General features: G+C 39.2%; 1 protein-coding gene across 1 annotated transcript in view; it reads left to right on the top strand.

Moving 5' to 3' along the window:
* Positions 1-632: 632 nt before the first annotated feature.
* Positions 633-15,143, top strand: part of smg1 (SMG1 nonsense mediated mRNA decay associated PI3K related kinase) — a 77,102-nt gene continuing 62,591 nt past the window's right edge. Inside the window, 7 exon segments of the mRNA XM_034711469.1 lie at positions 633-879; positions 6,290-6,438; positions 6,904-7,056; positions 9,884-10,020; positions 12,150-12,208; positions 12,445-12,658; positions 14,541-14,666. Coding sequence (XP_034567360.1) covers positions 803-879; positions 6,290-6,438; positions 6,904-7,056; positions 9,884-10,020; positions 12,150-12,208; positions 12,445-12,658; positions 14,541-14,666 — 915 coding nt within the window. The 5' untranslated portion in view covers positions 633-802.

Genomic DNA, 15,143 nt, shown 5'->3' with positions numbered 1-15,143 from the left:
GAAAAAACTTCAGAATGTAGGAAAATAATTATTTTGTTCAAAGAATGTTGTCTGCTGGTCAAACCAGTCTTAAAAACAACATGAAAAGAAGTGTGATGAAAGCCAGATCGTGATCCTGTCTTAGAAAAATAATGAGAAACTATTTTTCCCACATTGTCCGACCCTAATGAAAAACATTTTCCTCCAGAAGAAGATAAAGTTTTCTAATGTTTACGTGGCTTGTGGAGAACTGAGGACTACCTAGTTACTGATTTATTGAGAACAAAAATGTAAAATAATTGTTATTAAAAAGATATTTCATATATAACTTCTATGAATACTAAGTCTCAGTAGGAGCCACTGGCCCTGAGGTATTCTGACAACATCAAATGTGGCCCTCTTTGAAAAAAGTTTGGACACCACTGGGCTACACAGTTAACACAAATAGGCCAACATAACATTTAGTCCAACAACATCAAATTTAACTACTTATCTACTTGAGGATACCACTAGGCAAAAAAAAAAAAAAGGTTAAAAGAAGATGAATAGGGCGAAGATTAAAAGATTCTAAGGAGGAAAAATCGAAGCAGTAACAGCAGGAGTTAAGTCTATCCAGAGGGTGGCAGCAAAGAAATGTCAAAGGATCCCGACTACAGCAAAAACTCTCAAGAAGAAGAAGCAGCTCTACTGTAAGCTAGCTCTACGAGGAATTTCCAGTTGCTAGCCGATTTGTTAGCCTTCAAAACGCATTACGGTGAAAAGAAACATAGGAGGAGAGATACTGGTACCGCTGCCAGTGGGTCATGCAGCTTTCTAAAAGGTAATGAGCCGTAAAGCCTCGGGGTCTCGGCTCAGCGGCGCCCACAAACTGCAGCCACCCTGGAATGACTGGCAGTCCAGGTTAGTGTTCTGTTTCTGGAGACGGGTGGTTGATAGTAATCGGGGATTCTTTGGGCCTATGATGTGCTGCTTTAAATGTTTTGTGTGCAGTGCTAAGTGCATCCTGACTGTTACATTGTTCACGTTATCAGGATGTGTTATTATCCTCTAAAACATGGTGTTTTTCGAAGCTTTCGAGCTACACATAAAGCTCAGGCATATTGGCTAAGGGGTTTGCTGCCCACAAGCCCGCCTGACTGACTGGTGAACCCCGGCGCTAACTTTAGCTCGATTTGTTGGAAGAGCACAGACAAGCTTTACGTTGCATGATTACTGCGTCGTACACGCCAATGACTAAATGTCAGCAAGAGAAACCATTCCACATCAGTGAAAACCATGGCAGTGAGAGCCGACAATAAACGTGTGTGGTTTAAATGGGCGTTGATCTCAAAATGACAAATTCTGAACATTAGCATGACCACGATACTGTTGGCGCTGGCTAACGATAGCCAACTAGCACGGGAAAGACGCCACCGACTATAAGTTTATCAACTGCCATTGACAAAGAACTTCCTGATAGATATATTGATTGATTGGTTGATTGAATGAATGAAGTATGTATGTATTTAGAGCGATTAATTTGTCGTACTGCTTGTTTATATCATAACTTTTAGAGCTGACAGTGAATGACCGTAAAAGTCACAAAAGCAGTCCTCAACACTAAGTTAGGACCCCTAAAACAGGACATATGTCAACCGACTTAAATTCAGAGCACATGTAACAGGTGTGAAGTAGTCCTTGTAACTGGGCGGTGGGCAACAGACTCGCAGGAAGACCCAGGTTCACTGTTGTACTACTTCCTTTGTAAATCTGATTTCTTGCTGCTGTATTATTTGAACCACTTATGCTCAAAGCAGTGCAGCCGTATAGTGGACCTGAACCTCAACGATTCTTGCCCTGTGCCAAAATCTTATATATCAGTTCTAGACAGTTTTGTCTGGGAACAATCTTGTTAAAGACAAATGTACAAGAACACGTGCTTTACACAAACATCAGCTGAGCTGGGAAGAGGGGCACAGAGATGTGTGTAAATGGAAAGGTAGATTATACTTGAATAAATATTTCCTGTAACCTCATGATAAATAGGCTATTTAACATAGCTGACCTGCAGCCAACATATATCATGACTTCTTTCCACAACAAATGTTGATAGTAGGCTTGAATAAATTGCAGGGTACTTCTTCTACCAAATAACAGTCCGGGGCACAACTGCAGAATGCATTGTGTGAAAATGAGGGAAATCTCACTACAGAAATAAAAGACTAATTCAGGAAGTGCTTTCATACTATATTATTTTCATGCTTTTAACATAAATGTAGCTGATCTAAAGTCAATAAAGACTGCAGTGTATACATTCCGTGCTTCTGTTGGTCGAGATCTGCATGCTTGCAAAATAAATTGCCTACTATTTTCTATATTTTCGGCAGGTGAGATTCTGTGCATACAATAGCAGAGTGAACAGTTTGATCTGTTGGCATCAGAGACAGACAACTGATTAATCAGGCTGTTTAATGACTGTATGAAATAATAGGCATTGTCATATGTCTGCGCTCACAAGGCCGATTTATATAAAATGAAGTTATAAAAGTCTGCAAACACCTCTGTCGAGGAATTTTAGAGCTTTCCTTAGTCACCATAATCTTTTCTAAATGACAATGACAATAATCTGTTAACCTGAACATTCTGAAGTATTGAATAATGCAATTTAATATTTCTTCTAAAATAAGTATCAGTCGTGTTCTGAAATCTATAGCATAATCCATTGTGGTTTTTTTATTCCATGAAGTACTTAAAATCCATTGAACACATGTTGCTGGCTCAGATGAAATGTATATTTGTTTGTAATGTGCATAGGATAATGGATGTTATTATAATGTTATTTTTTAGTAAATACGAAAAAAACAACATTATATCGGCATTAGGTATGGGCCATTGATCGACCTGCTCTCTGATTGTCTGCATCCGCCTCGGCCAGTGACAAAATTACATTTGTTGGTTTTGCACTAGTTAATATACACCAAAATTAAATAAACAAAAATCAAGCTGTTCCAGGGACGTCATACAGCCAGCACACTGTGAAAAATGCAATCAAGATCAGGATTTACTGAATCAAAACGGACCCCTAGGCGGAAATGCACTAATTGATTGGCAATTTTGCTTGTACATAGTATGGTGGTGTCATAGGGTTATCACAATACCGGAATTTTGAACTTCAATAGGATATTAGTAACAATGCTATGATATTCATACCTGTTGCTGTGGTATAGAAACAACAAACAACCATGAACTCACAAAGTGGTTAATTTTCTTTTGCCTGATTTCTAACCTGCCCATTGTGCTGGTACAGAATGAGTCACTGCACACAGACCAGCTTTAATAGCAATTAAAAGCAGACTAAATACAATTTGTGCGTCTCAGCTCCGTCTCTGGAGCGTGCCCCCGCGCTGCTCCGCAAGAGATACGCTTCAAGTCTATTTTCGACGGAGCCCGCACCCAGCAAGCATCATATGCACAGACAAAAACAAACTGGACAGGAAATCAGGCATGAGCGTCGCATGTAACATCCGCCAATTTCAAAAGAAACATCATATACGGACTCCCAACCGTTTAAAGATCGTTTAGATCAGAAATACTCATCGATTATGGATGTAAGCCACAAACAGCCACATATGTGATCCATGTCGACTACAACAGGACTTTAAGATGGTAACTGTGTCAGAAGGTAACAGGACAACAAAATAGAGCTGAATTATTATTATTAAACTCATCTAAACCTGCAAAAACGAAACTTTACAGTTATGCAGCATACTCAGTGATGATTAAAGCAAAAAAAGTAATGGAATACTCTCCAAATGAGCAGAAATTTAACCACAGAAAGGATCTGTAACCTGTTGTTTGTATGTAGTTCTTTCTATGCTGGACTCAGCTGATCCTGCCTGCTCTGAGCTGGCGCTACGCTCCCAACACGCGTCCCGTGGACCAGGGCGCAAGCCCTCCGACGGAGCAAAGCCGTGTCGCAGCCGTAGCGTGCGGCGCACACGCATCCTGTGGACTTTCGGGGTTAGAGGAATCATAAATTGACCTGGTGACTTTGCTAGTTTACAGCAGCAAGGAAAAACTTCTACTTGTGCATTGCTCTGCAAAACTCTGCCGAAACGCTTATGGGTTGTGTGGTCTCTATGATAGTTGGGTCGCCTGTTTCCAGTCACATTACGTTTTCTGCTTGCGTTTCACAGTGATTCCTAGCATATTACGTTAATTTTGAACTGATGCATGTTGCCGTTGATCATACAGTAATTATTATGTCCAGATCAGCTTTTTTAGCCCCCGACTCCAATTAGATTTTTTTAATATTGAATATTTGCCGATACCGAGTCCCGATCCAATACTTGTATTTGTCGAAATAATAGTTGCACATGAGATAAGAGAGTTGAGCTTAATACAGCTAGCATTGTTGTAAAACTCGTAATCTGTTTTACAAGCTCTGCTGTTTCAGACATGGGGTGCAGCTCGCTCGGCTGGAAGTAGCTCTTCCAGATTCTGGAAGTGCTGTAAATGCAGGAAATACAATGCCTGCCCAGTGGACCGATCAGTCTTGGTAGTTTCAAGGTCACTTATTTCCTATCATTACTTATTTAGGAATGATGGGAAATAAGTGACCTAAACAATTTTGGTTAGAGGAACTAAAGTTACCTATTGGCCACATTGGATACGACACATCAGTGGGCTGAATTGAACTTTGATGATGTGTGGGTGAAGATGTTATGATGCCTTGGCTACAGTGAACACACACGCGCACGCACACGCACACGCACAGAGTTAGGCCCCACTAAGCCTCCATAGTTGTCAATAGTTATGCAAGCTTTGCATGATCGAAGTTATGTTTTTTGTACCCGGGACTTCCACTAGATCCGTGCCCAGTCTGTCTCTGATCTGTTGTGGTCCGGCTCTGTGCTCTCTTATCCGTCAACAGTTGCGTTTCCAGCACGGACCCGGACCGCTGGACAGCTGGAGTCACGCAACTGAGGTTTTCCCATGATAATTACTCATCAATGAATATCCCACTCCTCTCCTCATCCAAGTTGTCTTTATTAGCCTCTGAAAACCTCTGAACTGATAACTCCAAGCCCAGCTTTGCTCATTTGAACTGTTTGTTGTCGTTAAGTGAAAAAAAAACAATATGTGTTGTTCTGAAAATTAACCGGATGTTTTAATTTTGTTTTGGTGCCTGACTTGCTGTCCCTCTCGATCTTTTCTGTTGAGACCTATGTCGTGCTCCAGGATCCGGCGTCTTGCTTATCTGATCCGGACGGTTCCAACCTGCCGGATCGGAGACGCAGCTGGAACGCAACGGAGCGGATCCAGTGGAAGTTAACACATTGACTAGAACAGAAACCTATCAGATCCAGTGCCGTGACGGATCTGAGACGGACAGGGCACGGATCTTGTGGAATTTGGCCGAAGGCTGCAAACTATTTTCCTGAATAGTTGGAAATATTGATGATCAGTTATCAAAAACAAAATTCCTATGACAATCACAATTTGAAATGTTTTTTTTTTCCCCCTAAATCATATTGCCACAGCAAAACAATACTTGTAACTAATGCTAGTGTTGCCACAGAACATAAAGAAATGTAATTTTCTGCTTACTTTCTCTCATTGAGAAAACATGGTTGGGTGTCACTCAGGAGTACAACCTCGCCACAATCAGTTCGAGGACCGAAAACACCTGCTCAGAAGGACCTAATGTTGCTTGTATGCAGAGATACTGTTGTGCCAGCATTGCCAGTCTGGGAAATCTATCTGCATTGACTTACTCTCAGTCAGTCAGCTTTGTATCCAAAAGTGGGGTAATGTGCCATAATAAAAATTCCCAACCTGTTAGTGTCCACACCATTGGTGGTGTATGCTGTTGTGCATTGCCTCCCCAGAAGAAAAGCCATTGCGTAGAATTGGCGCACGGTTGCAGCCCCTGACTGTGTGTCTCTGCCTGGCACAACACCTTCAGCCAGTGGGTTCACATTGACACATGCCTCAAACTTAAAACATCACCTTGATAGCTGAATTGTAATATGAGGCCAGGCCACACATTGTTTATCTTTACTTGATAGAGAAGAATTAAGCCTTCTACGTTTTTAAGTAATAATTACTCAGATAAAAGCCTTAATTATGAATTAATATGCAATCTTAATTACATTTTTAAGAATCAGGAGTTGATTGAATCAGGAGATTCTAAACAATTTCTGATACCACTCTGTATTATAAGAAGTAAGATGATAACCTAAGTTCCAAATGAAATTATATATTGTGAAATTGTGCAATTATCTTCCTCATAAGATTGATATATTTATGTATCTGTCCATTTATCCAGATTTGACAGTCTGTCATCCAGCCAAGACGAAGTGAAGTCCAGAGAGCTTGGTTCAGCATTGTTGTATGACGTGTTACCCTCCAGCTGCCCTGACCAGCCAGTGGTGCCCAGCGATGCTTATGCTGCTGGAGATACACACCAGGAAGAGGGTGAGGTCTTTATAAGCTCTTAGGATCACTTATTTTTTTAAGTTTTACTAGTAACAGGTCTTATTGAAGGCTTTTCAGTTTTATTTTGAGTTTTTGTCACCAAACCATAACTACTATTATTATGATATGATTGATGTTGTGGATTGCAGGTGTAACAGTGGTTTTATTGTTTTTCAGACATGAAATCAGGCATTTAAAACTACTAGTACATGTATTTTTACATATGCTTTGTGAAGCAGTCTGAATGGGTGGTGAAAGTGATGTTTTGGTAGATGCAGAGGTTTAACATTCATCCTTCCCTGTGAAAAAGTGTTAAAGTTGTTTTGTGACTTGGATTAACGTTTTTTCTACTCAACACACAGTTTAACCAGGTTTCTCATTTCTTGTGCTATTGAAAATGTTATGTCTCTCTAAAATTTCTATGCAAGTAATGTGGCTTCTGCAAACATGCTTTGTGTCCCATAGGTGGATATGAAGCTGCTCAAGGTGTCTGTGATAATACACTTGGTTGGAAGTCGATGGGGCAAGAGTTGAGGCCCAATGACGTGAGAACGGATTTGACTCCTTTTCAGCATGGAAACCGTGCTTTAACTTCAAAGGACATGAAGAAATTGCAGGGTAATCAGCCACAAAATCCATTATACACATTCAAAAACAACCAGCATTTAAAGCTCACATATAATGGTATTTCTAGCTGTTTACAACTTGACCTACTAGTCTTTCAAGCAATGTTTTGAAGACAGATGCAGAGGTGGGAAAAAAAGAACAAAACAAAACATGGCAAGTGCTCCAAAAAAGTAAAGAAAGGATTGGCAGTTATCACTGTAAAACTCTGCCTACTGACCAATTAATTTGCCTGATTATTTAGCTCTTTGGGCTGATTGCGAGGAGAGGAGGAAGAGAGACTGGCAGAAAACTTTGACGATTCATGATTTTACATGTCAAAAATATGAATGAAAGTTATTGACTCTGCTTTTCAAATATATTCATTCATTCAATCAATCAATCTTTATTTGCATAGAGCTAAATCACACCAAACGTTATCTCAAGACGCTTTTACAAACATGGCAAGGTTAGACCCTACTCTATGTTAAATTATTAACAAAGACCCAACATCAAGAAAGTATACGATCAAGTCCCCTCTTATCTTGCAGTATTTAGCTAGATACAGTGGCAAGCGATCTACGGCAGCGACTCTTACAACAACATGCCACATCATAACTTCACAGGAACTAAAATAGGCTAACATCAGAACCTACAAGTTTTTTTTACTTATTGATGTAAAATAACATGTACTTATCACTTTGAATTATGTTTTCATGATCATGTTTAATGTCTCCATACTGCCCCTTTCAATATCTTCAGAGCTGCAGCTGAAGAAATACAATAAAAACTGCTATAAAACTGCCATGCATGCCACAAGAATTAATTGGAGGAAAACAAATCTGTGTCAAGGAATAAATGAGAGATGATTGTGGACACTAAGGGTTGCTTAATCATTAGTATCACCGCACGGATTTTTTGGCGTCATGGTGAGATGGTCCCTCTCCATCTAAGTGTCTTAGGTCTCTCTCTCCTTCTCTTTCCCTGTCCCTTTGTATATATTTGTGTAATCTTTCTTTTACTTTCTTTTCTTTTTTTTTTTTGGTCCACCTAGGTGTGCACGCCCTCTTTTACAGAACATGATATTAGCTGTCAATAAAAGATAGGCCAGAGTTCTAAGAGGGATGGTGATGGTCGCATGCACACAGTCACAAGCTTAAAAGAAAAAAAAAATTCTTTCTTTTCTTTTGCTGCAAGAATAAATTGCATTAATATTTGACAGTTTGTGACAAACATGACACAAACCAGAAATATATATGCAGACAAGAGGGAAAAAAAAAGGGAATAAATGAGAGGTATCAGAGTTAGATGTATTGCTTAATAATGATTTGAAGGTGATATAAGTCTTAATTTGTACATTGGCTAATTAGTCTGGAAACTGTATGTGTTTTTCTTGATATTTTTCGGATATAGTTTGCTCTGAGTTTGTAAAAGGAAATGATCTGCTGACGACAGACTTGTTCATGTGTACGTTTGGTCATATGTAGCTTTCCCAGCCCCCTTCATGTAAATACACTGATGGAAACTCTGAGTTAGCTTATCGTATTGGTAATCATCTGTGTGGGACCGCTTAGCGTGGTACCCTCTGTCAGGGTTAGGGAAGCCACATTCATCATATGGGACCTTTAAATAATATATATAAATACAGTCTAATACTTTGGGAATAATAGTGCTGACCAAAAGAAGGCCATGTAATTTATCACAGAATTTTTTTTTTTTAATGCTAGACTAGGGGGGGCAACAAATAAATTATATTATCCTTTTTTTAGGAACTAAAATACATTTTACACACTGTCTTAAGTGCAGCATAGACTGTTCAGTCTTGCAGGCCTGCTCAGATTTATTTTTGTTCTTCTTTTCTTTTTACATTTTAATTGAAATATAATTTTAAAAAGTTTTTTTATTAAACAATATAAGATTAAAACAAAAAATCATGCAGAACCCCCTCCAAGCACCAAATGCGACCAGATTTCAGAGATGTCAGAGATCTATTTGCAACATAACAGTTTAATATCTGTACCAAAATAGTCACGTTATTGATAAAAAAATATGCTAAATTTTTACAGCATTTTAAGCTGTCCTGCTGCTTCGCTGTATGTTGTTGCTCTGTTAGGTCAGGCAGACACACTGAAACGCAAACACAGGAACGCTACGCACCACTTTTCACTACTTTGAACGTCAAGCTACTCTGCTGAAATCAGGTTTTTGGGAATTTATGATGGATCTATTGTCTGAAGGCTCCTTTTACTTTTGTTTTCTTGATATGTGTTTTTCTCCAATCTACTCAGCACTGGGTGCATTTTCTGCTCCATACAGCCGACTCGCACACGCACACCACTCCTTACTAACACATGCATCGATATTCATAGGTAACCACTGTTTGAGTTCACAGCACAAAACTGATCACAGGCAGTGCAAACTCAATTTGTTTTGAGGTGATTTTGTGAGAAAGTCACTGCACTGAAACCAATGTTTCAGTAGCCTGCCTGACATGCGCTGTGCGTGTGGTGCGTTCCTGTTTTCATTCAGTGTGGGGAACTTTGATTTTCATTACCTTTAGGTCTGCACCGAACTGAAAGGGCCATACCAAAACGGTTCGGTATGAATACATATTCTTTTACACCCCTACTATCTTGTCTAATGTTCAACCTCATATACCAAACAAGTTCGTTTGGTTTTTTTTTGATTGAAGCTCAACTTACTGTATTTCCTCACTGCAAGGTTGATGTAGCACTGAACACACGTGTTTAAACGTGCACATTGCAGCATGTGCCATTAAAATGAAATTAGTAGAGTAAGGCAACTGATGTCTTGTTACTGATGTGCAATGATGTTGTAACAGACAGAGGAATGGCTCACTCAGAGGAGTCTCGGCTGGCCAACCTCCTGCGTCGGGTCTCCAGAGAAGATGATCGTGACCGAAGGCTCGCCACACTCAAACAGCTCAAAGAATTCATCAGCCATGGGGAGAGCAAATTGGTAAGAATATGTTTCTGTTTGCCTCCCCTAAACCCCCTTCATTGTGTCCCCCTATTTAAATGCCACACTTGGGGTACATGTTAGTGATCTCTAGAACAATGCATTAATTCCTTCCAGCAGAAGTTAGAGGTGCTGTTGAGTATCAGTGTCTTGCCCAAGGCTTCAGCATGTCACTGCGGGAGCTGGGAGTCAAATATGCCACAGCTGTGCATTATTTGTAATGGTCTAGAAGAAAACTGACTCGAAAATGCTTTTTAACATTGAATTATTCTTTAATAAACATAGGATAAAACAGTAAAGTACAATATGCTCATAAGTAGACAGTTACAAAGGGGTCCATTGCTCAGTGGGTCCAACCTTTGCAGGTCACTCTTTCTGCTGACTTAAATTACATGACGACTGCTTCCTTTTGTCTACATGTATAGTTTTGGAACATCTGTAATTTACTTTTGTGTTGGTATGACATATGATAGTTTCAGTGTTTGTGCCATCTTCTTAAAACTCCTGTTCTTGAAAACATTGTAAGGACAAAGGTCCTTACAGATGAAGATTGCTACAGACTCTTTTATCTTCTGTGCATGCACAGAGCTTGACTACAGTTTGCAGACACATGAGCTTTGCTGCTAGATTTGTTTGTGTTCCACAGGTATAGCTTTAGCCACAGGTTGTAACCCCAGCATGGTGTCGGCTAAAGTGGTGGAGTAGGTTTGTTTTAATGTTAAAAAAATGTAATATAGCTTTGCAGAACTGAAACAAAACATGACTTATATTAACTTCTTCTCTTGTGTTCTGTTTTACATCTAAATCAAACATGCATCCAAACATCAACGCAGTTCTGTAGACGCAGACTTTGCGTTACAACCTGCCACTGTTGCTATTTTGCTACAACAACAGTTGTCTAGTCAAGAGGGATCTCTGTACAAAGCAAATCACAGTGGGGGCATGATCAGGGTGGGAGTAGCTGTTCCCCAGTTCACAGCCTTACAAAGAAGAAACCACTGTGATTACTGATAAATTATCCAAATTCAAATCCAACTTGTATTTGGCTGGTAAACCAGTCAGATCTAGGACTCACTCACTATAATTATGTAATTGAATACTTAATAAATAATGAATGATTTCAATACCAAACACATGTAAAATAATGCTGTAAAATCACAGTCACATCATTATCATTAAATACCTTCAGTTCACCATTAAACATATGTTGATCATGATGAACTGTTCTAAATACAACAGAATCAGCTTTATTCGCCAAGTATGCTTGAACACACAAGGAATTTGACTTTGGTAAACTGTGCTCTCTTTGTACAAGGCATAAGAATAGGAATAAGAATAAGAACTACAATAAAAAATAAAATGAAAATATAATAACAATAACCTTAGCTATAAATACAAAGAAACAACAAATAGCTTGACTAATATGTACAGGCTAAAATAATATGATAAAGTGCAGTGGTGAGTTGCAGAGGTAGTAACAGATAGTAACACACAGAAAAAACTGTGAACAACATGTCTATGTACCTACTTGCTGTAAACTACTACTCTTACCTGAGATAAGATCATGATTTATGGAATAGTTCAGAACTTGAACTTACATTTGTGGCAGCTTTTCTAAAACTTCCAGAACATGGATAGTCACTATGGGGAGCTGTTGGTTTATGGAAAAACTTGGATTAAGTCTGCACAGTTGTGATTTTGTTTGTTTGGCCACCTAGAAAGATGAGATGCAAACCGTTTTGCTACATATTTTTTATAATCAAACATTATATCACATTGTTTGAAAATGGAATGTGTTTTGTGAAGGTTCTATGACTACAGTCCTCAAAACAGGTCACCCTCACTCACCTCTCTCTGTTTCTTTCTCTATCTATAAACTATCCTATCATTTTAATAAAGGCATAAAGGGTCAGGAAAAATCAACTTAAAAATGTAATTGAGGGACTGTATGTTAAGATGCCTTATCCCTTCTATGTGCACTCAGATGGATGTGAATTCATTTAGACTTGATCAGATGAAAGTTTTTTCTCAAGTATCATGAATAGGTTAGTCTCAAAGTTAAATGTGTTCAAATCAAAGTACTGCCAAACACATCACTGTCTTAATACTATGTTATTTCTCTTGTTCAGACACTGGTCAAGCAGATGGACAACATCCTCAGCACCTTGAATGACATTTTGAATGAGAGGTAAGAGTAAGCTGTGTGTCATAGGTTTATTTGCCTATGGTCTTGTGCTGCATTCTTGACATACTCAGAGATTTTTTCTCAGTTCATTTGAGAAATATGAAATCAATCTGAAACAATTGTCCAGAATATAGATAAAAGAAAATTACAAAATCAAGATATATTTTCACCAGTTATCCCTGTTTTTGCCCAAGTGGTCTCTTAACCTGTTCTTCTTGCTAATGTTTTGACGTGTGTAGCAGTAAGCTGCTCTGGGAGTTGCGTCAGGACGCTGCAGCCTGCCTGGGTATTCTCTGCACAGTGCTCAGCTACGAGGCTGAGCGCATCTTCAAGTGGCTCTTTCTGAAGTTCACCACATGCAGCCGTGATGAGGTGAAGCTGTTGTACCTAGTTGCAGCACATCGCGCTTTGGAGGCTGCTGGGGAAAGGAAGGCTTTCTCTCATGTCATGCAGGTAACCACATATAGAGGTTTCAGTTTCTTTTAGGACATGCACAAAATATTGTGAGATTGCTTGCTTTGCAATCCTCCAGCCTACTGACTCTATTGAACTATTACAAGATTAATAGCACCAGTATTCCTGAAAGACCACACAAATGAGCTGCTTGTACAGGAGGGATAAGCGTATACTTGCTACAGCTGGGTAAAATGACTGAAATAGAAGTGAAATAAATAATACCTCCAAGCTGTTTCATGAGACATAACAAATACGTTCAGCATCATCTAAAAATAACAAGCATGCGTTATGTCTATCGACATCATCATTGCCCTGGTTATAGTCGGCAGTGTAGAGTAGGCATTCGGAACTTAAAAAAACAATATATTTGTGGACTTTTTGCATATCCTAACCTCTAACATTTTTTTCCTTTTTATATAGACTAATTTCCACACTGATGTGTGTTAAAGCAATTGTTTAAAAACTAGTGCTGTCAGTTGATTTAAGAATTGAAATCTGATCAATCACAGTTGAGGCTGTGATTAATGACAACACTTACATGTTACTACCTGCAGCACACTGATCAACTATTCAGATCCAAAAACTGAGCTGAAATAATAAATTCTATAGCCATTGCTGTATTTGTCAGTCGAATATTGTAAAGCTTCTGTTGACAGCGAGGCTGATACTCAATGATTTCAGATATATCCCAATATTGATGTAGACACTGTAAGACCATGTAGGAATGTTCAATACTTCTTCCTACTTTTTTTTTCTCTGGGAAATACATTACAGCTATGAAATTAAAAAGTGACACACTAGAAGCAGTGGCAGTCACTGCAGTTAAGTACAATGTAGGAAAGATGGACATATATATTTGACTAGTTACTAAGTTAAGTAACATGATGTACTTACAACAACGTACATGCTAGTTTTACATGCAAGGGTATATCCAGATTTTTTTGACTAGGTTACCCAACAGGGGCACTGACTTATGAAGGGTGGTAAGAAGTACGTATGCACACATATCAATGAATAGCATTTATGTTGTAACACAGTCAACATACTGTATTTCATTTTAACACAAGTACTGCCTCTGACAATGGCAACTAGCCAATCATAGTTTCAAATTTGTGGGTGGTACTTGTAATGGCTAATCAGATTTCAAATGGAGCCCAATTACTGCACACACAATGTGGGCACTGGGCATGTGAGCCACCACTGCAGCAATCAGAAACTAGCAGTGACAATTGAACTAGGCTGTTTGTGAAAGATAGTGAAAGATAGTGAAAGATAGTGAAAGATAGTGAAAGATAGGGCAGATAGATTGTATGCTAATAATGTTGTCTGTGACCATTCACACATTACTTTCCAGGTCTATTTTTGCCCAAACCAAAGGCAGCTTGCAGAAAACATACAAATCTATTTCTCCAAAAGTATGGCTATTTAACATGTCAATATGGGCAGCTGTGGCTCAGTGGTAGAGTTGGCCGTTTTCAATTGGAAGGTTGCCGGTTTGATCCCAGCTCCTGCAGTCACATGCTGAAGTGTCCTTGAGCAAGACACTGAACCCCAAATTACTCGTGGTGTGTGTGTATGTGTATGAATGATATTAGTTAATACTGATGGTCCCTTACAATAGCAGCCTCTGCCATCAGTGTGTGATTGATGTGTGAATAGGTGAATGTGACAAGAAGTGTAAAAGCGCTGTGAGTGGTCAGGAAGACTAGAAAGGCGCTATATAAGTAGAAGTCTGTTTGCCATATACCATTTACCAGTATGGGAACTGAATGTAATGAACAGACAATACTCTTTGCATCAACCAACAGTTTGTGGGACTATTTGGGGACAGCATTATGGCATGGATGGTTTTCTGTACAACTTGTTTTGTGTGTTTCAGCTGGTGATGAGCAACCTGCAGTCCATCCTGGAGAATGTGGACACCCCAGAGCTGCTTTGTCAAAGTGTTAAATGCATTCTTCAGGTGGCTCGCTGCTATCCACATGTGTTCAGCACAAACTTCAGGGTGAGTGTTTTAACAGTGACTTATCTATTTAGAGGGACTTATGCTGATCATGGGCAAGAGTGGGTGGAAACCTTAGGTAATTGTGAAATGCTCAACTAAAATCTACTTTAAAGCCTTGTTGAAACGGCTTTGCTACTCACGATTGTCTCGTCCCATGTTTTTATTCAATGAATAATTTGCAATGCAATAAAGCACGATCAAAAACAACACAAGTTGAATCTCCTCCATTCAAACAGGCTAACTGTGGTGTCGTACAAAACAATGCCTACCTGTCTGTCTACTTCTATGGTGTCATCTTTGTTGAATGACCTTCTACTTTGTCTTAGTGCCCTCTGCTGGTCTGGCGACGTAGTGCAATTCTTTTTTTCCCTCCATACGCCACTGGCCTGATATGCATAATTTCATCAGATTTTGAGGCCTTATTGGAAAAGCAGACAACAATGGGCCACAGGAACCATTTAGTTCCTGGAAGAGTAG

This window comes from Notolabrus celidotus, chromosome 20 (assembly GCF_009762535.1).
Source record: "Notolabrus celidotus isolate fNotCel1 chromosome 20, fNotCel1.pri, whole genome shotgun sequence".
In the NCBI taxonomy this organism is placed as follows: Eukaryota; Metazoa; Chordata; class Actinopteri; order Labriformes; family Labridae; genus Notolabrus; species Notolabrus celidotus.
Note: the sequence above shows the minus strand (reverse complement) of the source record. Positions and strands in the feature narration are given on the sequence as shown.